The 27,066-nt window shown below is 40.4% G+C and overlaps 3 protein-coding genes across 6 annotated transcripts; 2 read left to right on the top strand and 1 right to left on the bottom strand.

The window, feature by feature from the left end:
• Positions 1 to 246: 246 nt before the first annotated feature.
• LOC105690202 lies at positions 247 to 17,509 on the top strand. Of its 4 annotated transcripts, none has more exons than XM_020854731.3 (7): positions 247 to 404; positions 2,355 to 2,488; positions 6,369 to 6,470; positions 10,062 to 10,286; positions 11,661 to 11,879; positions 14,768 to 14,935; positions 16,496 to 17,509. In XM_020854731.3, exons 2-7 carry the CDS (start codon positions 2,384 to 2,386, stop codon positions 16,559 to 16,561), a joined length of 885 nt encoding a protein of 294 aa, XP_020710390.1. In that variant the 5' UTR covers positions 247 to 404; positions 2,355 to 2,383; the 3' UTR covers positions 16,562 to 17,509. The 4 variants fall into 4 exon arrangements, with proteins under 4 accessions (XP_020710390.1, XP_012263242.1, XP_048512241.1 ...); XM_048656284.1 differs by lacking the exon at positions 247 to 404 and adding an exon at positions 1,648 to 1,779; XM_048656283.1 differs by lacking the exon at positions 247 to 404 and adding an exon at positions 1,778 to 1,908.
• On the bottom strand, positions 17,497 to 22,340 carry LOC105690161 (mitochondrial amidoxime-reducing component 1). Its single transcript, XM_012407734.3, has 5 exons — positions 21,989 to 22,340; positions 19,936 to 20,234; positions 19,245 to 19,529; positions 18,650 to 18,927; positions 17,497 to 18,558 (listed from the first exon to the last, which is right to left on the bottom strand). Exons 1-5 carry the CDS (start codon positions 21,990 to 21,992, stop codon positions 18,252 to 18,254), a joined length of 1,173 nt encoding a protein of 390 aa, XP_012263157.2. The 5' UTR covers positions 21,993 to 22,340; the 3' UTR covers positions 17,497 to 18,251.
• A 1,169-nt stretch (positions 22,341 to 23,509) lies between these two features.
• On the top strand, positions 23,510 to 25,892 carry LOC105690158 (vesicle-associated membrane protein 7). The gene is made up of 6 exons (XM_012407731.4): positions 23,510 to 23,730; positions 23,966 to 24,176; positions 24,290 to 24,427; positions 24,512 to 24,670; positions 24,748 to 24,840; positions 24,925 to 25,892. The coding sequence occupies exons 2-6, from the start codon at positions 23,973 to 23,975 to the stop codon at positions 24,991 to 24,993; spliced, it is 663 nt and encodes a 220-aa protein (XP_012263154.2). The 5' UTR covers positions 23,510 to 23,730; positions 23,966 to 23,972; the 3' UTR covers positions 24,994 to 25,892.
• Positions 25,893 to 27,066: the final 1,174 nt, after the last annotated feature.

Raw genomic sequence — 27,066 nt, 5'->3', positions numbered from 1 at the left:
ACCCTAAAAACCCTATCGAGTAATCGCCTCCCGCGACGAAATGAAACAAAGCAGGTGTTACGCCTCAAGTTTTTTTTTATCAGATCTCGCAGATCGGCACGCATCCCGGACGCTGTAGCACGGAGATCTATGCGGATCGCGGTGATTCCGATGTTGCGCGGGCAAAAGTATTCGCCTCCCTCTTATTTCCCCAAGGAAAATAGTTACCAACGTCGTACGGTCGGTTCGGAGTATAATAAGTGGAAGGTAGAGGTGGCGGCAGCCCCACCCGCTAATATAAACCGCTCGCTGGCCAAAGTCACACAGACAGTCACAGAAAGTCTGCCAGCCGAGCTAGCAAGCGGCAGCTCAAACTCACCAGAAGTTTGAGTTAAGTTTTAAGAGAGTGACGGAATCTGTGTGTGGTGAGTTCCAGGCATTGTTTTGTTCGTTTCGTTTGTTTCAACGTCGATACCATGCGACGCGACGTTCCATGGTTTCGTAACACCGATCACATCGACACGGATGGAACGAGAGCAAAAACAAAAATGAAAAAAAAAAAAAAAAAAAAACCAACACACTGAAATAAATCGATACCACACAGTGATGCGAATTCTTTGGTTTTCGCAATTAAATGAAAAAGATAAGCGCAAGAGCGAAAAAAAAAAAAAATATACGTGTGATAGCGAAGCACGGAACACCGTACAACTGCACCCGTCCGTGTCGGTGAAAAAATGAGTGGCTCGAAAGTAACGCGGTATAGTTGCCGAAAATACTCGGTAAAATTGATCCAGATCGATGGATATTTTAACGAAGATTTTTCGATCGTTGAACGAAGAATATGATAAATAAAAAGAAAATAGTAGGAATGAAAAGAAAAACAAAACTAACTATTTACTGTAAGGATAACGCGGAACGTTCTTTATACTGCACAGCTTCGGCCGGGTGAAATTAGTATATAAGGTATACATAAAAGAAAGTAGAAATTTATTCGAAGTTAACGCGCATCCGTTATAATACCGGAGATGCCGATCGGTCACGACAATCAACGAATTATACTCCCGGTATCACCCGATCGAATATCATTCGCGCGTACGCATAATTTGTGCTTTTGACTTCGACTAATAAAAACCTGTTCGACGTACGCAGAAAATTAATCGATCGACCTAGTCGCCGATGTATCTGTTGCAATCGTAGATATGCGCGACCTCCTGCTAACAAGCTTGAAACATGTGCTCGAATACCTTAAGGTCATCGTTTCTATCCAGCTATCTCCAGTGACTTATAATTCGACTCTCGATCGTCCCGGCGTTAATTCCAACGAGAAAAATCGTCGAGATAGCTGATCGAATTATTCCGGGAAAAACATGTCGCGTTATCGATACGTAAGAAGGCTTACGTTTTCTCAAGAATCTGCATTTTTTCTTTTTTTGCTCGCGGACGCGAAGGACTTGCCGGCTTTCCCGAAATTTTTCCATCGGACGTTTTCCTTTTGACAATACGTTCATTTTTTACGATTACTCACTCACGAGCGAAGAGCGACGGGATTACCGGTCGCGCGTTTCACGTGCGTGTATATTTTTTTGTTACACACGTCTACGCGATAAAGCGAGTGGGGATTCGGAGGCGAACATGTGCCGCGGCTGTTACCCGCCGCTACTTTCGATTCGAATATTGAAAGTGATAGTCACGAGCGGTGTGATCTTGCGCGATAGAAAGGGGTTCTCGTGCACGTACACCGTCACCGGCTTGACCACCTATTCGACTACCCACTCGAATCGGCCTGGAACTGGACAGCTGGTTGCTCAGTTTTATTCCATTATTTGAGTTTCTTCAGCGGTTCTTCTTCCTAAGGCGAATAAGGCGAACGAGGCGTAACAATTAACAACTCCGCCACTTCAGGATCCAACTTGATCTTTATCCGCGCTTGTTAGTTTTCATCCACTTTTGGTATACGCTCGTTGCGTCATCGCGCACTTCTGTCTACTACGTAAATATACATATACGCGCATATACGGTATTTAGGAATTTACATTACGCACCGCGAGTAGTTTACTTTCTTCCCAACGAGGAGCTTCTTCTTCGCGGAATATTTAATATCACATACGACGAGCGAAAAGTAATGACGGTCGAGCGAAACCGTTTTACAAATATTATCGTTTTTTCAAAGCAAGTTCACGCATTCGATTGGATGATAATCCAAAATTCGTGCGAAAGATGGGAATTATTTTTAAAACCGTACATCAGCCACTCCGATAAATCTTTGAAAAAGGATCAGATTTCACGAAAATGGGGGATTGAATTCTTTTGAAAACTTGTACCACATGCCAGGTCAGTCCGTAGCGATAATTTGACTTTTCATTTTTGTTTTTCAGAAATATATATATATACATAAGCAATCAAGATGAGGAGTTCGAGGGTGATATTCGTGACGATGGCGGCTTTATGTGCTGCGGCGGTTCAAGCACTTCCGGTGGAACAACCCGAGAGTCTCGTACCAGCGGGACAGGTGAGTTGAAAAAACAAAATAAAATAAAAATTCATCAGAGAAGCTCAATCGGTGTCAGTTTCACATTTCGGCTCGATTTCCTCGCGATTCCGTTGGCATTTTCGATACCGCGTCGGCGCGAATAAGTCGCAAGCAAATAATATGAACGGGGAGAAGAATAATTTTCTTAGAAATTGTCCCCCGTTGTACGGGATAAATCGGAGCTTGAAAAACGGGTTACGCGAGCTCCGTTGAAAAACTTGTCGTAAATTTGAAATAGTTTTGAGCTCCGTCATCTCCGTGTTTCTGTTCGATCAATTAATTCGGTTCATTATCGATTCACGAATTACGTGACTTTCACCGCGTAATTTCGTAATCCCGTCCGAGCGATGCGGTGGTCGATCTGAAATACGAGAAGAATTAAAAAAAAAAAAACAGAAAAAGGACGGTGCAAATCTCGATCCGAACGGAGAGAATCGTAGCTGTATAGTGTTTTTTTTTTTTTTTTGTTTTTTTTTCAATGGAATAATAATCGTACGAAGTGAACTTTATTTCAGGCTGCCAAGTGTGTGTACATTGGCATGACGATCTATTCGTGAATTATTCAAAGCAATAAAATCATACGTACGCGGCATGACAAATTCAAAATCGCATTCTCTTCTCCGACCAGCGTATAGTTATTACAACTCGAATATATACACGCGGTAATAATTGACGTGAAATATGAATACGTAAATAAGCATACACGCAGAGCCGAGACGATTATACAGACGCGCGTCAGACATTGGTGTACACATATTCGGAAGATGAGAAATAATTTGAATAACGAATCGATCGATTGCGCCGATTACGCGAGTGAGAAAAAGTCGCGGTATCCGGAAATGAGCTGAAATAATTTTACTTTTGATCCAACGCATCCGTTGAGAACGAACGATACACGCGGCGTATTCTCTAATTTACTTTCCACGTAACGGATCTCGAAGCCACTTTCGATTACCGAATTTCAGTTGTTAGCTGTAACGTGTATTTCATGCTCTCTGAATATATCCGAATTACAATATAACATATCGTGACCGGCTTATTACATGCATGTCTCGTCATCGTTCGCACGACGCAAATGATATCAGAAAACGGAAACTCGGATGACAGAAGATCCGTCGGGCATAGTTTCTCCTCCGAAATTTCATCATACGAGTAAATAAATAAATAAGTAAATAAATAAATGGCGGGTGGCAAAAAACAAAAAAAACTCATTTCGAGAGGTGCATTTGAGTCAAGGCTCCCGACCGGCGTATAAAAATTTCTCGAGCCAAAGGTCTGAGGTCGCGTACCTACTGCTCATGAGCGAAGGTGAGATGTAAATGAAAAATAAGACGAGCGGAAAGAACGTAAAAATTTTGCCTGATTTCGGCGTCGGTTCGAAGAGAGCGAGCGAGCGAGGCGAACGGATGCCCGGTGATCTCAGGCTCTTCGGTGCCGGAATACTCCGGCACTTTCACCGCGACGTCAACCGGGCAATCGTCGGACACTTTCTTCGGCTGATCGGTGTCCAATGGAAAGTGGAGGTTCGGGCAAAAGCGACGAAACTAGCGGATTACGTACGTCCGTACGCGCGTCTACTTGACGATGCAAGTATACGTATATGCAAAAGTGCTACAGTCTTCGACGAGGATATAATCGGCGATAGACTATTGCATATTATTTGATAAATGCGCTCAATTATACGCACCAATTACCGACCGGATCACGGTACTAATCACCCGTTCGCCGTCGATCGGTTCGAATACACTCAGGGGACTCGTACGCTTTGGGATGAAAATGAAGGGGATAAAATCGCAATGAAACAGGAGGAAAAGTTCTTGTTCTTGAAGTTGCGAGGTTTTCTTATCTCCGACTGGATATCCGATTTTTCCAACGCTCGGTGTCGATTTTTATCCCGCCCGAAGTTTTAAGACTTATGGAAGTATCAACGATCACCTCGTTATCCGTAAAAACGTGAAAATGAAAAATCGACAACCGTGAATTGATTTCATGCCCGATCACGCGTACATAATATCCGTATAAAAATGAACGATCGGTGGACACTCTCACTTCAAATATGTATACATAATAATTCGGCTTTTACCGTAACGATGCGGTATAAAATGCAAAATTATTCAAGAATTATCTTTTATGCTAATTTTGTCAACATTTTAATCGACATTCTCTTACACTACGTGAACATTGACACTAAAATTAGGCAACCGTACGGCCGTATCCGTGAGCGACACGCGATAATTCGAAAGAAGTTTCTTCTGCTTTTTTCATCTATTTTTTATCCATCGTAACAACGTATTTCATTCAAACTCATCGTCTGCAGCGTTAGCGTCTCGAAATTCTAACGTCAAAAAATTTCCCGGGCACTGATGGAAATTTATAGATTCGGCCAACAAATTTTCCTCCACCTAACGTTTTTCGAGGTAATTTCATTCTGAGACGCGGTCAAATTTTCGGACGGACTTCGTACCGTACGTTCGAACTCCGGTATACGAGAGCAGATTATTGTGCAAGGGTCTTTCGAAGGCGATAATAACATGGATCGGCGGTCGCTAGAACCGGTAATGGCTTGTGCGCCTCGGTTCGATCTAGTATAAGTAATTGCCAATTTTATACGCCACGGTTACAAAAGCGCGTGAAATCACGCTTCAGTTGACGTTTATCGGCGTCCGTACGACCGCGGTCAAATTCAAATGTTCGGGAACATTCCAACGCTCGGATTTCTATATAAAATTCAATATCGTTGACAAATTTCACACACACACACAGACACACACACACACACACACACAACGGCTCTCTGCGGGCAATTTACCTTGCCCAACCCAATTACCGTTCGATCGTAATTAGGTGTAGTATTAAACTTATATAGGAGTTTCAAATTTTAGTTTTCTTGTTTTTTTTCTTTTACACATAATTGCCTAACGTCTGGTTGCCATTATTATTATTATTATTATTATTATCATTGCAACTGAAACCTCGATGTATCTCACACCAGCTACCGTTGGAAATAGAAGTTGGGAATCTTATATCTTGGGAAGAAAATTCCGTATGAATTTATAACGACGATGCGTCACGCTTGTTGTTTCGTGCGGGACGTTATGCTCCCGACGGACGGTTTTTGACAGAAAAATTTCTGTACGGCCGTAATTCTCGAGGAAAAGGTCGTGACAGTTCAACGACGATCGAGAAATACTTGTTTTTAGTATCGTTGTCAAAAGTCAGATTGCAGTATAACAATGACTGTGTTTTTCTTGTCCATCTTTGTTGGGACGAGGTCTCCGAGACATTGATTACAAAAGAATCGTCGTGATTTTAACGTCGGACGCGCAACTCGCTACAAGCTGGTATAGTGAAAAACGTGACTCACAATCAGTTGCATGAGACACGTGTAATTGCGAAATCCGTATAACGCATTATATTGGTCGGTCGGGACGGACAACTCCTGAATGTAATGCAACTGTATTAACCTGTTACGAACGAGAGGCCTTGAACACATTAGTGTCAGTTCATCGGTCTAATCAACGCACGATGAAACCTCGGCCCCCATTCCAAACCAAACGACAACAATACAATGTATAATCGTCATTAATCACGGCAGCTTTTGGACGAGGCGTTTTTCAAAGGCTGCACATATCCGCAGTCGCGGTTCACGGACCTGATAATCGATGAAAAAAAGTATCGCGCGATCACACTTTTTTGGATAAAATATTCGCGATCCGATAACAAAATGTCAGCCATCGGCATTTGAAAGTTTTTTTTTTTTTTTATCTTCTATTCAAATTTTCAGTAAGCGAAACCTCTGGCATGGGGGATAAAAAAGTTCTCGATGACCGGGAAATGAATTTGAAACATTTTTTTTCAGGACCTCGACAGACTGATGATAGTCGAAGCCGACGACCAGGCTGCGCTGAGAAGCAAAAGGACGATTGGAATCCTGAGACAACTGTTCCCCGGACTGTCACAGGTGAGAGACATAATCGGTCGATGGAATGAGTTGTGATCGGGCAATAGAAGGGTGTCTGAAAATTCAGGCCGTTCGAATTCCGTGATGTTTCTAACGTCGGATACACGACGACAATTTTCTGATAAGAATATCGGTGTTTCCTTGGTCATCGTAATTGTTTATTCAATTAACCGAAAATAATCAAAATCTTTCGATTTTATAAACTACACTTTCTTTACCTAACAACAAATACTCGTCAACTCATCGATCTTCGAGAGAAGCTATTTCACAAAACTATTTCGCAAACGAAACGGAATAGAACGAAAAAAAAACACACAGTCTTGACATATCTGTGCGACGCATAGACCGTTGAAAAAAACAAAAAAAAAAAATTACATAACGAATAAATAAATGAACGAGACGTTAAAAACTGGTCGATCGAATCAAAAGAGGGAATCGTATTAAAATTTATGAGATTATTACACACCGCTGTCCATCGTGTTGAAGTTTCGGGTAGATTTTTTGCTCGAGCTGATCGGCTGAAATTGAAACGTTAATCGATTCTTTGATGGTCTCCTTGGCACGCTTAGGTGAACTACCCGATTCTCAGGACCTTGGCCTCCGAAACCCGATGTCCGACACCTTACGCAGCGCGTAACCTTAACAGCCTTAAATTATATGCACGTCCTCAAAGACGAGGAAAGAATAAAAAAAAATAAAAAAAAAACGATCCTCGCACGTCGCAACCTCAGACTATCGTCAACGGGAACCCAATTTTTGTTCGTTGATGGAGACCCATCCACATAACGTGTTACTCTTGAATTACGTACACACATGTATACTCGCACGTGCGTCGGACGGGTGCGAGTCGACATTCCTACCGTGAAAGTCACTTACTTTACTCTACGAAACACAACGCACGACACGGTATTGTACGGAACGAGCCTTTATCGCGTCACTACCAACCAAAATCTGAACGAGATTCAATCACGACTTCGACAAAGGACGAAGACGATAAGGCAAAAGACATACTGAACCGGGCGTCACGTGTAGACGCAGTGAAGACGTGAAAATTTGAAATCATTGGCGAAAAATTTGGCGAATCAATTGAAACGCGACGATTTTTTTGTTTTCTTACGTACTCAAAGGAGGAGAAGGATATAAGAAATTCGTCTTCGTAGACCGTCCGTCAGCCGAGAAGTGAAAGTCATTTGTTTTAGTCTCTCAGCTAGCGGTCCAAGAACGAATCATCTGAAAAAAAAGGAATCCCGAAGCTCGCTCGTTTATCAAAAAGAAAGACGTCACGTTTTTAGTGCAGACATGCAATTAGTAAAATCATGTACCTAACAGTCTGGTATAGTGCGACCGTTGCAGCTATTCATTCTTCGGCCATGATGGACGATAGCGTTGAACTACAAATTAAAAATTCTATTGATTGGGATCCCAATTGCGGCTCACGATTCATTATAGCTAACAACAGGATCACCTCGGACCGTGGTTTTGGCGTTAAACAAAAATGCCAACACAAACAATCGGAAGATTTATTTTTGACTGCAGTCTGTTGCCAGCCTCGACAACATTGATCATTAAAATGATTTGCATCGTGCACAGTATAAATATTTCGGTATATGTTGAGAGAAAAAAGGCGAAATAAAGCTCAGAGGTACCGTTGAATCGTCGTGACGCTATGCCGAATGACCTTCGTGAGATAATTTATGATCAAAAACGACTTTGTCCAATATTCAGATTAACTACTCAGCGGACAAATGTAGCGAAATGTATTCAGAGTTATAAGAAGTGGCGGAAAACAAACCGAAGCTGCAGACTTTGCTTCGTCACAATTTGTTCATTCGACGAAATACTTCCCATTGACTTTTCCCAGCTGATTAGTCAGCTGTTCGTCACAATTACGATCACCTATCCACCTGCCGTAGAACGTTCTTCTTCATAAAATACAAATCGATTCGGAACATCGACGAATCAATCCGAGTCAAGCACTTGTATCTTCTGAGAAAAAAACCATAATCTCATTATCCAACTGGCTGACATTTGAGTTTGTTTTTGTCTAAGAGAAAATAAGAAAAAAAAAAAAAAAAAATCACGACAAAACGAAACGGACTTACCACAGCCACCACAGGATATTCTGTACCGCCACAGGATCATTTTTATTCATTTCAAAAACTGGAGACGACCTAAGCTCGCTTGTTTTTTAGATGATTGAACAAAAGGTGAACATGATTACGGGTGAAGTGATCCGTGCAGTTGGACCGTTGTTGCTACGAATGGCCATAAGTCAGGGTCGTTCGAACGGAGAGAGTCGAGATAAGAGCGTCGGAACCACCGTGGAAGTGGAATCGCCATTCGGTGACGACGACGACGACGACACCAACGAATCAGACAGTGCCAATGAAATAAGTTCGAGAAGTCGTGGTGGTGCCGAGGTTGAAGTAGCTCTGCCTACGGTCTCTTCCGAAGAGGAAGATAGCCCGTCTTCGTCTTCTTCCGAAGAAACCACGTTAGTTGATAGAGAAACAACCGAAACTACGCAGTCCCAATGACCGACTGCCAAGAATCTCGGACGACCTCCTCATTTTTGGACGACCGCGAGGGTTTCTCCTGAGTATCTCGAAGTCTCTGTCAATTTTCGCATCAAAATTTCTCCTCACAATCAGCCGCTAATCTAATCGTTCTTCACTTGTGTGTGCATCCCATTTTTTGTGTTATTCTCGCTCTTCATCGCTTTTGTAAACGATGTCTCGTTTGTCGCTGACCCGATGAGGCATTTTTCTTCGCACCCATTTTTATTCTCTATTCTTATTTCTCTTCTACTTCCATTTCTTCTGTATTCGCTATTGTATCTCTCGTAGACGCCGTGTACTTACTCGATTGCTCCGTAGAATTGACGCTACGCGTAGCATGAATCCTAATCTCATTACGTACACACACACACATGGCTCATCCGATTCGGAAAGAGTTGTGTTTCTCTACAGTTATCTTTGTAGTCTTCTTATTTCTCAAATAATCATCTGTGTATGTAAATGTGCCAAAGTACCGTACGAATAACGTCCGCTACTATCGATACGGTGCAATCCCATGCAGACTGAATGGGACCATGTCTAAATTAAAGAATAATTCACGCACATCGTAGTCGCCGCTGGCGTCGTATGACGACGTGATCATTGCGTGATTTATTTTCCAAAAAAAATTGCTTCAAGCAATGGAAATAGCGCGAAGCAATATCATCAAATGAACGGGGACTTTTGTGACGACTAAATGAATACAGATGTGTACAATACGGAAAATAAATCCGTACAAGGTTTACGAAAGTCCTTGATGACCACGTATAGCGCAGTAATATATGAATGTTAAATAATTTCATATCGTGCTCCATAATTCTAAGACAATATGAGAGCAAAAATTCTAGATCCCATATATCTTTTCTAATGCTAATACTGTGCGCATTAATTAATATTCTTCTCGCAGGTTGCAGTATAGTACGCAATTTCTAATTTTCAGTAGTATTATTCACGTGCAGTATTTATCACTTGAATTAAATCATCCGGGGCATGAATTTTTCATCGTATGGCTAAAATGTGAAAATTTATTGCGCAGGACGTGAACCCGGAAGCCGAAAATCAAGTGGTCGCCGAATCCCAGAATAACGAAGTACGAGTCCAGTTTGCCGACGAACAAGGTGACGCAGCCCCCGCGGGTGATCTCACCCCGTTGGACGACGTCGAGTTGTCGGATGAAAACCGAAACAAAAGGTTCCTCAACGGGGACAGCTTATCGGGGGGTGGAGGTGGCTCTGGCAACTTCATCTTCGACCTCATCCGGGTAGGTGGTTTCGATATTCCTAAGAAAAAATAAAAGAAATGGGGAAAACCGTTCGGTATTTCCGTCGCGCCGCTGCGCCTCTAACGAAAAGAGGAGACTCCGCTCGTCGGCGGTCGATGATGATCGTTGAAAAAAGTGGTACTCGACGCTACGGAATAGCGTGACATTAAGTGCTGACGTGTGTAGAACCGGAGAGCAAAAAAAAAAGAAGGATTACCTACAGCCCGAGGCTGAAGGCTGTCGCGTATCCTTCGGTTATCGGATCTTTAAATCCCTAAGTGATACAATTCTGGTACAACGGTCTTACCATTGATCGGGAAAAGATCGGTAATACGCGCGTACCTTCGGGATAACCGCGCCGCTACTGCAGTACAGAGAAGGCGATCGGCGATCACGGAATAAACCGCAAGGGCGTCTGGTGTAGACGGTGAAAGTCAACTTATTGTAGACTTATACTAAATTAAAACGACACGGTGTTTCATAACGGATAGCAATAACACACGGGTACGATATGCGAAGTACCGCATGCATGTAGACGTAAATATGTATTCGAAAATTTTCATTATTACACACCGCCTGTGCACTGCTGTACGGGTAAATAATATCGCCGTAATTTTAATGACACCCGATGGTGATTCGGACGTTAGACTTTGATCAAGGAAGTTTATAATATGCTCTTAATTGCACGACTCTTTTGACCCCAACACGGACGACGGTATCGATGGCGCCGATCGTTTATGTAACTCAATTCAATCAATTATGTACAGGGACAAGTTATCGACTTGTTTTTCCCCCTTCCCCCGTTTATGGTTCACAGTATTAACGATAGCGCATTAATGCGGGTATACATCGCAGAAAAACATACCCTCGAGGAACGCGCAAATACTGTATGTCCTGATGGAACTTCGATCCGATTTAAATTCTCGTTTTTCCTTGCGATTTCTACAACTTTTTGTCCCACGAACATTATGCACCACAGGTATATATCGTTGAAAATGAAATATCCGCCAACTTGGATATTACGTAACAATCGAAAAAAGAATTCTCTACCAATACAAGACCTTTCACATGGGGTAGGATTACATCCAAATACCTGACGAATATCGTTTGTAATATTTGTCGGTAAGGACCCTAAATTTATTTCAACAACGATTGTGTTTGATGGGTGAAAATTGCGAAAAATTTATCGATCATAACAAGTATACCGTACTAGGGCGAAGACCAGGATGTGAAGAATTTTTTCAGCCCACGCCGGAAGTTGGAAAAGAAGAGAACGCGAGGTCCGTATCGATGTCGGGAATCGATGCGGGGAAATCGGATTCGAAAATTGACGACCTTAGGTGGTCTGAATTTAAGATAATTATCTTCCTTTAGCAAACTGCAGACGGGGCGGCTCGCGCGGCTGGTACCGTGTACCGTGTCGTTGCGGGTACCCAAAGCCTTGGGCTGGGTCTTAGCGCGTCACGAGACATCGCGCCGATCCCCGCTGCCCCGGCACCCATGGGCACGGGGGTGCCCGCCCCTCCAGCTCCTCCAGCCCCAGGACCCGGTTCTTCCGCAGCGCCAGCCGGCAACCCAAACGCCGGCCCCGGGGTACGCCAATCCTGTCGACCACACTACTGACACTCACTGACACTTTCTTTCTTTCTTTCTTTCTTTCTTTCTTTCATTTTTTCTCATTCTTTGTTACCGCTCTTTCTTTCCATCTTACGTTAGACCGCACTCTCTGTGTCATAGCATGTACATACTTATCAAACGCGGAGTTCTCTCGCGTCTGCACTTGTCTTCGATCACGGAGCGATGAAACCATCGATCGACTTTCGCGAAAATTATTTTCAGTGTATCGAACAGGCTGTACATCTGAACTGAATTAATTATTTTACGAGGTTGAAAAATAACCGAGTCCTTCGCACCTCGGTCGTCTTGTTTTAAAGTTCGAAGCGAACCCTCAGATATACGATTCTCGAATTAGTATAGCCTCGATTTACACTGAAAAGAATGAATGAATAAATCGCAACATGCACTGGGATTACTTTGACTGGGTGCGGAACTCACTCCGTTCTCGGTGACACGCTTATTACATCTTGGACGACACAAGGCGGAAGGACTATTCCTTTGACGAGTGCATGACGAATGCAAAATTCTGTCGCATGCATCGATTTTATCCGCGTAAACGGTGTGCTTAACAAATTTCGTCGAGCGATAACGTTGACTTAATTTTCCAGAATCGAATGAAGTAAAACGTAAAAAAAAACGTACAATTTGTGATCCTTGAAAGAATATCGTTCGTTCGTTGTACACGTATTTTACTTTCAGAATCATAACCGGATGATTTGCAAGTTTAGATAATGCTGCAAACTAATTAATGCAACTTTAAAGAGCGGCCATTATTCATCATTTTTTTTTTGTTTTACAATTTTTTGTTTTTTGCTAGTTCGTACCACACATCCGCGCATATCATTCGGAAAAACTTCATCGATCGTGACGATTCATCAATCGTTATCATTATTCGGTTTATTACAATTTTTTTTCAATTCGATTACGCCCAACCGCCGAACGTTACAATACATGCCATACACGAAACGCTGCAATAGGCTTACGCATTTGCATGTTGAGTTCGTAATCATCGCGGATCTCTTTGTTACCGTAATAATCGTTCTTGAATAAAGCACGTATGCATACTGTACCTATGCTGTATTTAACTATAATCGTATTCTTCACCAAACTGCACCGCAATGATTTCTGAGAAAAGCACCGCACTCATACAAAACCACTGTAGCTGCAACCGCTTCTTTAGCACCTTTTAAACCTTAATTAACTTTCACACTTATACTCTTGACTGTACTTAAGACGCTCCTAATAACATACCTATACGTATAAAATTCGGTCTTTGTCTCCTTTTCAAATCTCGTTTTTCACTGTACTTTTTTTGTACTTGATTTAATTGGCTGCATGCATGAATATACATACAATTACATATCAAGATATCTTTCATTATTTTTGTATATTGTTTTTTTTTTTTTTCTTTATTCGACTTAGTCTATTTCTAGTTTGCACATATGTCTTTATAAGTAGATCAAACGACTTTTATAAATCGAATGCGAGATTTCACAATTTTTCTATTTCTACTTTTTCTTTTTTGTATGTGATTATGAATAATGTTATATGAATTTATAAATACAACTTTGATTCAGTAGCTAGATGATGATATAATGATGATGATGACGTACTACACGGGTGTCATAACGGCACAGAAAAAAAAAAATCGATAATTACAATTAATTATTGTTATGTACAATTTCGATCTTGATATGTGATGTTGAATTGTTTTCCGCATGCTCGTTTACTTCATTTCTCGTTTGACCGAAAGAATTAACAACCCTTTTCCCTTTTTGTTTTATCACCCAACATACCTTTCCACGTCCTATTTTCCCCTAAAATATTCCAAATAACTTCAATCCCGAACCACAGCCTCTGGCTACCTCCAACGGTCCCGACGCGACGCAGACATCCTGACCAGAAAAGAGAACGAAAAAAGACTTCCGGCGAGTCAACAACGACGGGCAATTGACGATCATCGAATTGTTTACGATGTTGATAATTGTTTTGTTCTTTAATTTTTTGTTTTTTTTTTCACTCTTCTATTTTTCCTATTTTTATTTTTTTTTTTCTCGTTCTATAAATCTCCATGTATTTTGTTGTTATCAAAAATTTTTGTTAATGTAATTTCATCTGCACCGTATATATATAATCTGTATTTATTGTTCTTTATTCATATTTTTTTTTCTCATACTTGATGTAAAGCACGATAATTTCGGACAGACAATAAAACGATTCGTTTCTTTTTCAAGTAATCAGAATTTGGAAGAAAAAGAAAATGAATTAAACTCGAATATTCTTTCACATTGCAATGAAAAGAAGTAACGAGTATCCATTGTGATTCTATTTTGCACCATTAGAATCAAAATGGCGTTTATAAAAGAAGTCTGCCCTTTTTTATCATGTATTATAATAGCTAGTGTAATCTGGTGTGTTGTTTAGCTGTAGTGGTGATCGGATATACCGGAAGTATGCTGATGAATCGTGTCTTTATTTTTCGTCTCATTCTCAAATTGATTGAATCCAAACGGTTGGAAGATGTGAATATCGACGTTATGTGATAATGAGCTTTGAATAATCTCAATAGCATACTTCCCGATTCCGATAATTACAGGAATAATTATTTTACCCACCGTAATCAATAGATGATTAGTTGTCGTTGATCACCACGCAGGAGTTGACGTTGTTTAGGGTAAAATAACGTTTGCGTAGCAGGGGGAAAAATAATTGAAAAAAAAAAAAAAAAAAAACCACGTAGTGTCGGGAGCGCTGGACCAGTACAGGGAGCCTGCGTCTCCTCGTATCCCGAAATCCTGGCCTATACGAGAATCCATAATCAACCTGTTTTCATCCTGACTAACTTTATTTCAATCGTTTTACAGCTGATCGCCGGAAGTGGAAGCTCCGAAGCTGCTGACGTCGCCGCTAACTCGCCAGTTGATTCTGGCAAGGGTAACGACGGCAGTCAGGAAGCTGTTCCCGGACCCGTCACCAGACTCTTCGTCATCGCAAACAGAGGCATCTCCAACCTCATCCAAGACTTGATCCTTGTGAGTATACCATCGCAATGAAATAATGAAGATTTACGTATATGCACACATACGCAAGTTCTTATCAATTTCAAAGAAACAAAGACAAACCTCTCGATCGACGATTCGATCGTTCCTTTACAATGAGTTTTCTACATGGATACTATCGAGTATCATAACTTCTTTTAACACCTATTTAAATAATCGCACCGCACCGAACACTGCAGACTACCGGCTTTAGGTAACCGGTAACACTGACGGACGGCAATGTGCGGTTGTTACGTGATTTTAGAAATTCATCACGATTTTCATCATATAGTTATTATTTGCTAAGAATATGGATCGCCAATTATACGTACGAAACTCACGTATGACTTGTACCGTTAGAGCAATCGGTTTTATCTATCTATCAATATTTTTCCAATTAAAGTAATTAATTTATCCCTGAGATTTGAACGGCGCGACCCGTACTACGGGAGTAAAAACGATCGGTAGAGTGTAGCAATAATTCGCTCAAAATCGCGGGGGAAAAAAAAAAAATTAATAAATAAGTCAAATAAACGTATAAAAGTTAACAGATCTCTCACCGCCGGTCGAATGACTAATTCAATGCTCCAGATATGACGGTTGGTGTTCGCGAGTTATGCAACACTGAACAGATCAATGGAAAGCAAAAATGTGCTCAACTTTCTCTATGAAATAGCTCTATAGACTATCTTGATACATTTGCCGACTGCACGGGACTTATGCAAGCGTTACATGGCTTCCGTCGCGTTCATGTATCTAAATTTTAATCTCGTCTAGCATGGAGAGTTACCCAGTTCGCCGGAATACAAGTATAGCCAGCGACGGTGGATAAGCTGTGGCAAATCTTCGAAAGTGATAAAAAAATGATGAAAAAAAGCCAAAAAGAATTTTTAACCGTATCGAAACCGGACAGAAATCCGAAGCGTTTGCTGGGTGATATTAGGAGAAGCAACGTTTCACAGATAATCAATTTGTATCCGCGGGTCAGAGCACGGAACGAATGAAAAGTGGTATTTAAAGAGTGTAGAATATCATTACGTACAAGTTGATACGGTAATCACGACGATGATATTAATAATCAGAGTAACAACGATAATAATAACGTAGGCAAAAAATTAGCCAATGTAATTAGCTGCATTTATATTCGAAAGTATTCACGGTCTAGGATTAGAGCGGGCTACTTCGTCGATGTGAAAATCTTTCACAATTCTTCATGTCTTTATAATTCTTATCATTATTATTATTTTTTTTTTTTTACTCTATGTAGCCATATAGCTGTATACATATTCGTGTACGTGTGTATTTTTTACTTCATTTTACAGCACCTATATTTTCGACGGGTTCGATTCGCATTTAATCACAAGCGTGAATTGAGTAACCGCAGAATATGTATATCCATATATGAAACGATCACGTAACGTCTACGAATTTCGGAATGATTTCAGAACCGTTTCAATTATTATACATAGAAACTAGAATAGAACTATCGATTATTTGGTACTCTCATACAGGGACATTGAACTTTAATATCAATATTTATTTTTTCATTCACAGCGTTTGGCAGCTACCAGCGAACGAATCGTTAACTTCAAAGCGCGACTGATCACCTCCATCATCTAGAACGCTTCCGGAATAAGCAGCGAGAAATTAGCATCCGGAGTAAATCCGGAAGCCCCGCTGATTTCTTCTGCCACGTTTACAAGAATGCGTCGCGGGACCGATCTGGCAACATTGAAAAAAAGGACAAAACCAAAAGACAAAAAGAAAAATAATGAAAAACACAAATTGGGAAATTTTATAGAAGAAAATGTATAGAAAATAACCGTTGCCTCTTGTCCCCGCTGATCGCATGACTCAACGAGAGAACCCTTCGACAACTAGTTTCACCCTGCAAAACCCCTAAATTATATATTGACGGAACATTTTTTTTTTCTTTTTTTTTTTGTACGAACTGTATGTAACAGTATAAATGCTCTTTTTTACTCATACGACAAAACGAATACGAACAGTATAAAGATATACGAGAAGATTGGTGAAAAAAATCTAAATTATGTCCCAAATAAAACACTTTTTGTATATAGTTATCCCATCGACGCATTGCCACACAGAGTGCCCATTTATATTTTCACTATATTACCACAGTTTCTATGATTGGCAACTCGAATTTTCATCGAGATGCGGAAAGCTTCAAAACGATTTTTTAAAAACTATGTGCCGAGTCGTTTTGATCTCGTTTAGTGAATAAAGGAAATTCGATTATTAGCGCGAGAGAAAAAACCATCTGATCGGCACAGACATTTTTTCAAATCGTTTCGAATACCGTACATCCAGTTTGCGCCGAGGCCTGTATGTTGTTTATTTTTTTCATCTTCAATTTTCTCGAACAGACGAAAGTTGAAGATGAAAATCCGCCCTCGATAACAGCGCGTAAATAGACGTTATGAATTTGATAATCCATGATAATATAATTACTTTAGGCTAATTACCAACTTATGTAAATCGTCCCCTGTTATTTTGTAGTGTAAATAAATAAATATTATTGTAATAATAATTCATTTTCTTAGGAAATTGTGTGGTCACACTTTATTTATCACTATGTAGGTATATAATATTTTATGTAAGCTGCAAATTCCCTCCCTCGGTTATTGGATAGCAATTCGAAATCAGTCCATGATGTCCCATGTGTCCAAGCGTTTACACTACAGTGTGTCTAGTTGTTTATTGTCAGGCGCCAAGGTCACGCTATAGCGCCGTGTGTATGTAACCTTGGCGTCTGATAGTGGGCAACTAAACATACTGTAGTGTAAACACTGGGACACATGGTATAATTACTTTATTTTCGGAAGATTCTTAGAATTAATTCATTCTCATATTCGAAACGCTGTACTCGTTCGTAGGCCAGGTACTTGAATTCCTATATCGTTTGAAATATATGAAAAAATACCAAACTCTAAAAAAGGTTTTTCCCTACGATATTCGGTACACCCATTTTCGTAGAAGTCTCTTTTTCAACAATTAACTTCAGCTGCTTTCAAAAGATCTACAAAATCTTAACAGTAGATTCACAATTGTATCGTGAAAAATATTCTAACTAAACAATGAGTATATGTATAGTCATTGTAATGACGAGCCAATAAGACTCAACGCCATTTTATCTCGCTCTACCTGTACCCCTAATAATCCGAATCACGCATCGAATCAAAAAAAAATTTTACCAAATTGTAAATAGTATCCAAAACCCTCAAAAAACTTTCTTCCATCGACTCGAATTCTTTTCCAAATTACTTTGACATCTTCTCTGTAATTATTGTCACTCGAGATTGGCCAAATCTGCCACCAAGCCACCACTCAATCCGAATTTCCCAGGAGAATCGGGGGAATCGACATCGTCCGCAGGAGTCGCTTTTCCATCGACGGGAAATGTTTCGTGGTCGCACGAGCTCCATCGGTGAAGCAGCGGCGGCGAATAAAGAGGTTCTTCCTCCTCGGGGACACCGACGAAAACGCCATCTCCGAGCCTGACCTTTCCATTGTTCGATCTCAAGCCCAGGTGAATTCCCATCACCGGACTGTCACCGGTAAACGGTCTCAACGCAGGATCTTCGATTTGTCTGTATCTGCAGCGGGATACAGAAAAGTTTTTAAGTGTTAAACAATGCTGAAAATTTCGACGAATTATTTTACACGTGTGGTAAAAGTAACGCGAACCCTTTCAGCGTCTTGAGCGGTTCAACGGTTGGATTTTTCGTTCCAGTTTCCGGATCTACCGTTGTGAATATGCACCTTGTACAGGGCTTTACGTTTCTGAAGACAACGCTGCCGATTTTTACCCAGTCCCAGCTATCTTCTTCCAATACCTCTGCGCCCTTGACAACAAAATTTGGCCTGAAATGTTGCGGGGTAACAGGATCTTTGAGACGACTGTTGAGGTCAGCGACTGAGGCCTCGTTCAGCAAGGTGTAACTCGTTGCATCGGGATACGCCCCCTGAAGAAAAAATAAACACGCGTTGCCGGATGGTAAGAAAATTTGTATATTATTATGCCCGGTAAATTATTCAAGACGATTACCTCGATGACTAGATCAACCAGTAGAATGGATCGAAGTGAATTTCCGAGGCATTGGATAAAAGTATAAAAATAATGGAGAAAAAAGCTTGTGCATTCCGGATAAATACTCATGTAATCTGACGAACCGTTACAACGTCCCAGTGATGTTCAAAGAAATACGCTTTATAAGGATCGACGTTGAAAAAAAAACGTCGATAATCACGCGGCTTGGTTTCCCACTTATGTTAAACGTACCGTATCCTCGCCGATGACTAGCGGGAAGGCTTTATTTTTCGTTCGCACATTTCTACACGGTCGATCTAACGGATAATACACTAGTCTCAGACCAGCATCTTCCTGCAAAAGAAACCTGGACAGCCAGCGAGCCGCTTCTTCTCCGCAATCTCGGGCGGGAACGGCCTGACCCCACACGGCTGCCCGGAATCCTTTCCCTCGAAGACGATCGGCGAGGTCAACGGAAACTGCCATCATTCCTGGCGCTCGAAGGGTCAACGTCGACCCAGAAATCGAGGGCGAAACCTGCGGAAAAACAATTCTTTCAAATCCAAACAGACTCGACTCGATCCTAGAAAATGAGCGTTAAATCGTCAATTAAGTTTCACCGCAGACATACGGTTTTACACGTTAAAAATTACGCCACGCGTTTAATAGGATTAGAATACGAGTTCCACCGAGTACGGTGCACCGGAAGGTCGTAATCAAGGCGTCCTATCACTCTATGTAATCTCGACGGGCGTGGAACAATGGAAACAGAAGTGGGCTTACTTTCTAAATGATATGATAAAAAACAAATCTTCCAAGATAATTACACATTGATAAAAGATGAAGCAGTGTTTTTCGCTACAGAAACAAACAACTCTTCGTAATTCCGCTAGTTTCACAAAAACAAAGTCATCACATTTTTTTTCCCCCGGCTCTTTCGTACCTGCACCATTTTGGGTATGTTTCTCGCCGTGACGAATTGGCCGTCCAGATCGATCACCATTAGCGTGCGATCTCTCAGCCAGCCATCCCTGAGACCGAGAGGTGTGCATTCCATCGAATTTAGACGAACGGCTCCCAAAGATTTGACTGGGAATACGATCAGATCGCTCAGTTCACCGACCTTTCGCCATTTTTTAGGGGGCTGTTCTTTTTGGCGACGATTCCAGAGCCACCAAGCAAAAGCGACCGCCGTACCGGCGCCGAGGACGAAGGCCGTCACGTAGGCGAACTTCGTTCTCTCTACAGCAGCGTTTACAAAATAAAAACAGAAAAATTATCGGCACGAAGTTATTAATCGATGCGGTATATACAACGCTTTTACAATTAGAATTGTGCCCTATTTATCCATTTCAGGATCTTGGTTCACGCCTCGTTGCGCCGACGATAATAAGTGTGTTTATATTATGCCTAATATTTCAAGGCGGAAATAACTTATTTCACCTCAAGAGAAATTAAAAAGTTCTCTTGACGTTGGCTTCGAATAAATGAGCATAAAAAATCGTAATCCAGTGACTTTGATAAGTTTCCTCAAGACATGAGTGCACTCCGAATGGGTGTCGAAATACAAGTGGGACGATGTGAACGGTCTTCGAGGACATTTGAATGCAATTTTATCGGTTAACGATTATTTTTTTTAAGCACACCGGTGATTTATTGAAATTCATATTTCTCTTCCCTATTATCTTCAACATGAGTTTCGCAAATGTTTAATCTCGTGCAAAACTTTGAATCGAGATACAATTACAATATCTTGTAAAAAAGAATATTTCTCACGTTTCCGAGCAGGACTGAGAGTCTGGGATTTGATCACGAACGATGATAAGGAAAATGATCGCAACTTTCATGTCAAGAATGAGATGAGACTTTTACAAACGCTACGGTGAAAAAAGAAATAAAAAAAAAAAAAAAGAATGCGTGCTGCTTCCACTAATAATATCAGAGAGTTGGCGATAAATGTATTCATCATCGTCGGTCAGTTCATCCTAAATTCTTTCCAAGTAGAGCATGTAAATCTACTTTCATTTTCCACGCACGGTTAGACGCTATAATTGGAACATCACGCATCACTCTATTAGGATCAGTAATACATTCACGACAATCATTGGTTATTAGCGAAGGCGTTAATTTCCGAAAGCAAAATAGACACAGTTCTTTTGCCGCGTCCCGCAGGGTTCTCATTTGTCAGCGATCGAGGTTACACGGGAAACTATCTTCTACATATAGATTAGGTTCATCTAATTATTGACGGTCTAATCATAAAATAACCGGTAATCTAATCAATAGAAACTATGCAATGTGCATGCACATGTTGATGATTCTATCGTTCGTTTTTTTGAATCATTAATAATCAATGACGTCTTCGTCGCTGATCAGCCGGTAAACATCTGGGACGCAGTTGGCCGGTGCAGAAGCTTTTAAAATTACAAGGAAAATATGAGAACAATGAAATTCCATATCCCACATCCCTGTAACTTGATGTGTGTACCGCTCGCTCGACTACTTCAGCATTTCCGTCGCTATGGGCGGGAGTCAGCCCTTCGTACAATCAATACTTTACGAATCGAGCAGTTCATCACCCTTGATAAAACTCGCGTACCATGATTGTCATTTTGAATTTCGAACGATTGCGCTCTTCAATCGTTTTACCCGTCACTGTTGAGTAGATGGAATTTGCAAAAAACAACATTTCATCTGACGTTTACATCGCGTGATTATGCACACAACTGTGCAACCGATCACATGCGTGTCACGTGTCTTTTTCTAGCATCTATTCCATTTTGACAAGACCAAAATTTCAAATTCTCGTCACTCCACACCGGACAAAGCATGTTTACTGTTTCAAACATATAGAGCCAGGTACACCGATCTAATAAATAGATAATTGTAAGAATCTAAGTAATAAATACGTGAAATTGTATGAAAAAAATTTCAAGTACTGGTTTACAAACATGATAATTTTATGACAATAGATACGAGAAGATATTCCGACATACCCATTCAGCCGACTAGGTCGATCTTCGCCAGACGATAGTTGTATATAAATCGGAACATCCACACCCTGAGGTAGAAAGATAACGCACACCTATTGTAGCACTGGCGGAGCAACGTGCCCACTGGAATCCACCTAACAAGTGCGTTTGCTTGGCAGGAGAGTTTATTTGCTAGAATTTCACGATCAGCACCCATTCAGCACCGATGCCCCAGGAAGTCTCAGCGTTGTCTCAGTCGGCTTAGGAGCATGCGCTTATAACTACTGACGGCGATAAGAAAAAGGTAGTTGTATAGTTTCTACGACTTTACGGACTCCGTATTACTCGACACCGTTATCTGAATGTATACGACGCTTACTGGCTCAACGCTAACTTTATATTTACCGCATTCTGCGTTCTCCAAAGCAGATCACCATCACCCCGTACCACATAACTCGGATATTTACGCTTTGGTATGCAACACACCGCCGAGCACGTGCAGAAAATTCGAAAATCTTTTTAATTGGATGAAATTTAAAACTGAACAACACCTCGTTACTATATCAAATTTAATTATAAATGAATTTGATCTCTTAGTGAGATAAGAAAATAACTTCAGAATTTTGAATTTGAATAATTCATTCATTTTGCTCGTCGCAACTGTGAAATATACTCAAAATATTAACTCGTTGAGGAAATGAGCAAGGTCAAATTAAATGAGCTTCTGAAATCAAAAATATGATAACTGCAGCTGCTGAAACATAGTCGCAACAATATTTATTAAAAAAATTGAAAAATGTCGCAGATTCAAGTACAAAAAGGTTTGTAGTGTACAACAGATAGATTTCAACCCCCGGGTTGAATACATTTAAGTTCTAATCCAACCAATTCATCAATTTGTAAATAAACTGAAGAACCTATTCAACCGTTGAATCATTGAATGAAAATTGCATTATCTGCAATCTTCAGTCAACGATTCGTCGGGTTTTTGGAGGATTTGAAAAGAATATCTATACGTATACGGTGAGATTCACGAGAAACTGGTTGCGATCTAAAAATATTAATCCTTGGGTAAAAGTGGTGATGACCAAGTTTGTGGAAATAATATCCTAGTTGATTGTTCATACCATTTTTGTGATAAATTTTATAATTAAATTTCCTATCCCCTAATTTTATACAGGTGAACTCGTTTTTCGGGCCACTTCGACCTGACTAGAAGCCATAATTTCCAGTCCACGCTCATGCAGACAGGGCAATCACCCAATCGCACGCTGAGTCAGAATATTGAATATGTGGTGGTCTGAAACTCAATTATGGCATCCGAAAAGGCTTTGAAAGTTCATTCGAAATATGATGAGGAAAGTTCAACTTTGGCAGAGCAAAATCCATGCCAACTTCCAGAAAAGATTCCTCTCTGCCACCGTTGAATGACTATTTTCAGTCAACGCTTTGAACGTTTAAAGAACGAGATTTTTGCGCGCCTATTCGGCGATAAATATCGAAATCTCGATCACCCCTACCGCAGTCTGAGGTAACTAATAGCATTAAACGCGCTGTGCTTTGCGCTGCTTTGTTTGCGACAGAAGTAGCGACGAGTGTTTTGACGCGTTTGACGTTTGTGTTAATTTCGTCGTTATCTAGTGATTCATCGTACCCTGATGTGGGTTATTCATTCCATAGTTGCATTGTTTTCAACTGCAGCGTGAGATTAATTTGAAGAGTATAAAATTTTTCTATAACCTTCATCGACATCTCCATAAATTAAGGTAGGTCATTGCCAGTCACAGTAAATACTGTCCAATCAACCTCACAATGCGTAATCCAATCTTTGGTGAATCAATTCCCAATTGTTGCTACCCACTTTTCAAGGCAACATTGTCACTGCGACAGTTGAACTTTGCATGGATATTTTTCATAGTTGTTAGATATGACGCATAATTTGTGAGATATCCAAATTGAGGTTACAAAATTCAATATCATTAATTTGCTTTTAATTTGTAGATAGAAAATGCCTCTCTTCTACAGCGTTGTGGCTCGTGGTCCCACAGTGCTTGCTAAACATGCGGCGTGCGCAGGAAACTTTTCCGAATTCACAGAGCAGATCTTGGCCAAAATACCTCCTGACAACGACAAGCTCACCTACTCGCAAGGGCCATACCTCTTCCATTACATCTGTGAGAACAGAATAATATACATGTGCATTGCAGACGACGTATGTAATAATCGAGTGTCATCACTCCTTGTTCCATTATTCAATTTTTTGCCTACCAAGGCGCTACCAAAAATTGTTGTTTCAGTTTTCTGTAATTAATTAAAATTTTACAGGATTTTCAAAGATCACGTGCATTCTTGTACCTTAATGAAATCAAGAGAAGATTTCAGGCAGCTTATGGGCAGGGTGCTCAAACTGCTCTGGCTTACGCAATGAACTCAGAGTTTTCAAGAGTTTTGGCCAATGAAATGGTAAAAATTGTTGTCATCAAATAAGGTGTTGTCGTTTTGTTAGAAATTCGCATAGGAGCTAACTGTCACCTGAAATATTCACAGAAACACTATAGCGAATCAAAGGATATTGACACTCTTTCTAAAGTTCATGGAGAACTTGACGAACTCAAAGATATCATGGTAAAAAATATCGACAATGTCGCCATGCGAGGAGAGAGACTCGAACTGCTTGTTAATAAAACCGAGAATCTGACTGCCAGCGTAAGTTATAAGAATTAATATTCATGTTTCTACTGGAATCAAAAGTTCGTTGTAATCGAACACACTTTGTCTTGCAGTCTGTCACGTTTAGAAAAACCAGCAGGAACTTGGCTCGTTCCCTCTTCTGGAAAAACATCAAACTCTACGTGATTGTAGCTCTCATCTTAATTGTGCGTATGAAGTTCACTAACAAATTTCAAGTGTCAAACTTCTCAACCACCTAATTCCTAATTACAACTCGTTTCGCTTTACAGGTTGTCATATACTTTGTCGTCTCTATGGCTTGCGGGGGTCTTGCATGGCAGAAATGTGTTGGAAATTGAACATGATACAAACTCTCTAGATTTTGTACGTGCTATTCACGGACTCGTGGCTTGATCTTACATACATAAGTATGCACGATTTTGCAGAGGTTGAAAAAATCAATTGATAAACTGACACGATAAATCTGTTCTACTATTTGTTTGGGAATACCAGAAAAGAAGAATGATGAGGTCGGTGGTCTATGTAACGTATGATACTATGACGACATCGAGCACGTCGCGTAGTCTACCTACCGATTCATACATTCAATTTCTCACCATTAACCTTGTATATTGTAAATACCTATTGTTAAACTATCCGTAACCAATTAAATATGTATATTATAGCGGGTGAGTCTGGGTACTTTTGTCCGTCGGTTTCTTCAAAGTCGGTATCTAGATTTTATCCGTCAGATTAGGTGCTAAGAACTTTCCTCGTAATCATTGATCAGCATGATGCCTCAATCTCAATACTTCGGAATTATTCCATCGTGAAATTGGATTGGAGTTCAAAAACTAGGAAATTATCGAAGCACCGGAAATTTATCTCTAAATAATGTTTATTTTGTACAATAAAATGAAACAACAGCTCAAAGTGCAATGGAATGATTCATCTTTTGTTTCGCTCATTCGCTGAACGATTAACCCAAAATAAAAAAAAAAATAAAAAAATTATAATCCTAATGTCGATTTGTGAACGTCGTATCATTTTTACTTTAATTAGGTAGCATAATTTATAATCACACCGAAAAATATGATCGATCAACTATTTCATTTGTAAACTTTACTTTAAGTTATATGTATGATATGCACACCTATATCCATATATATACATATATTATATCTTATTTTACCGTTCCCTAATGCGTTAACTCTTTGTTTTAGTTATTACTTTAAAAAATTACTACTTATGAAGATTACTACGATGTTTATTTATTCGAACCGACCCTATCCTGAACCAGTTAATTATACATATTTTTGATGAAAGGTACATTCGATTCACGCATGAATCGCTGATTTAAATGCAACCGTTGAATAATAACTTCACGGGAGTCATTTATCAATTGCATGAGATTCCTTCATCACCGATGTACCTATATTCTTATATCCTGCATTAGATTTATTCCGCAGTTTATCAGGTGGCTAATCTTCGTCGGAAATTTACTGTTTGCGTCAACTGTTCCGCACCACTAGATGCGTTATTTTTTCCAACACAAGTATGAAAAATCTACCCTTGCCACTCTCGTGTTTCCGCATATCCAGAGCGCATGTCTGGGTGCAGCCACCTCCGATCAGGATCGGCTCAAGACCATTCGAAACCCCCAACATTGACGTGGGAAATAAATACGACGAAGCACACCCTGCCTTCTGGATCCCCTGAGGCGTTGACTCAACGTCAAATATTTTTTAAAAACTGCACCGTGTCTTCTGGTTTCCTACGAGCACGAATATTTTCCGGAGGGTGTCATTGTTGAAGTCACGATATATTCTTTTAAGATTCCTAATTCTTTCTATTCAGCAAATTTAGACTTTCCAGTGCACAAGATCCTGCTGCGAATATAACGAGGATCGTTGCCATTTCATCAAAGCTAATGGAAATCTTTCCATCGAATTCAACGATTCAGAATAGCAATGAATGGTTATTTGTAAATGACGAGTGCGTGTTCGCATTCGTTTCGTTTAAAGTTCAAAGCAAGACATTAGAATTTCATGGCAAGATTAAGCAATCGTCGAAGGTTTCACGGACGTCACAACGTCTTATAGCCAGGAGTTGAGAAGCCTGTTGCTATGGTTACGTAGCCTCCGGGTTGCTGAAACGCCAGATCACGTTTGCGATTTTCTTGCTGATTTTTTATACCTCTGCGTTTCATACAGCCTGTTGAGCTATATTACATGCATTGAACATGAAATCTGCAAGAAGCTCACCCGCCAAAACAACACAGAATACCGAAATATTTAACATTTGCATTCATCGCTTTTATACTTTCATTAGGATGAAAACAAATCAACTGCGCGATGGTGTAAAAATGAACCCGAAAAGTTAGTTTTATACCATCACAACGAGGTTCAATTTCAAATCCACGTTCAAAACAT

Source organism: Athalia rosae, chromosome 5 (genome assembly GCF_917208135.1).
Source record: "Athalia rosae chromosome 5, iyAthRosa1.1, whole genome shotgun sequence".
Classification (NCBI taxonomy): Eukaryota; Metazoa; Arthropoda; class Insecta; order Hymenoptera; family Athaliidae; genus Athalia; species Athalia rosae.
Note: the sequence above shows the minus strand (reverse complement) of the source record. Positions and strands in the feature narration are given on the sequence as shown.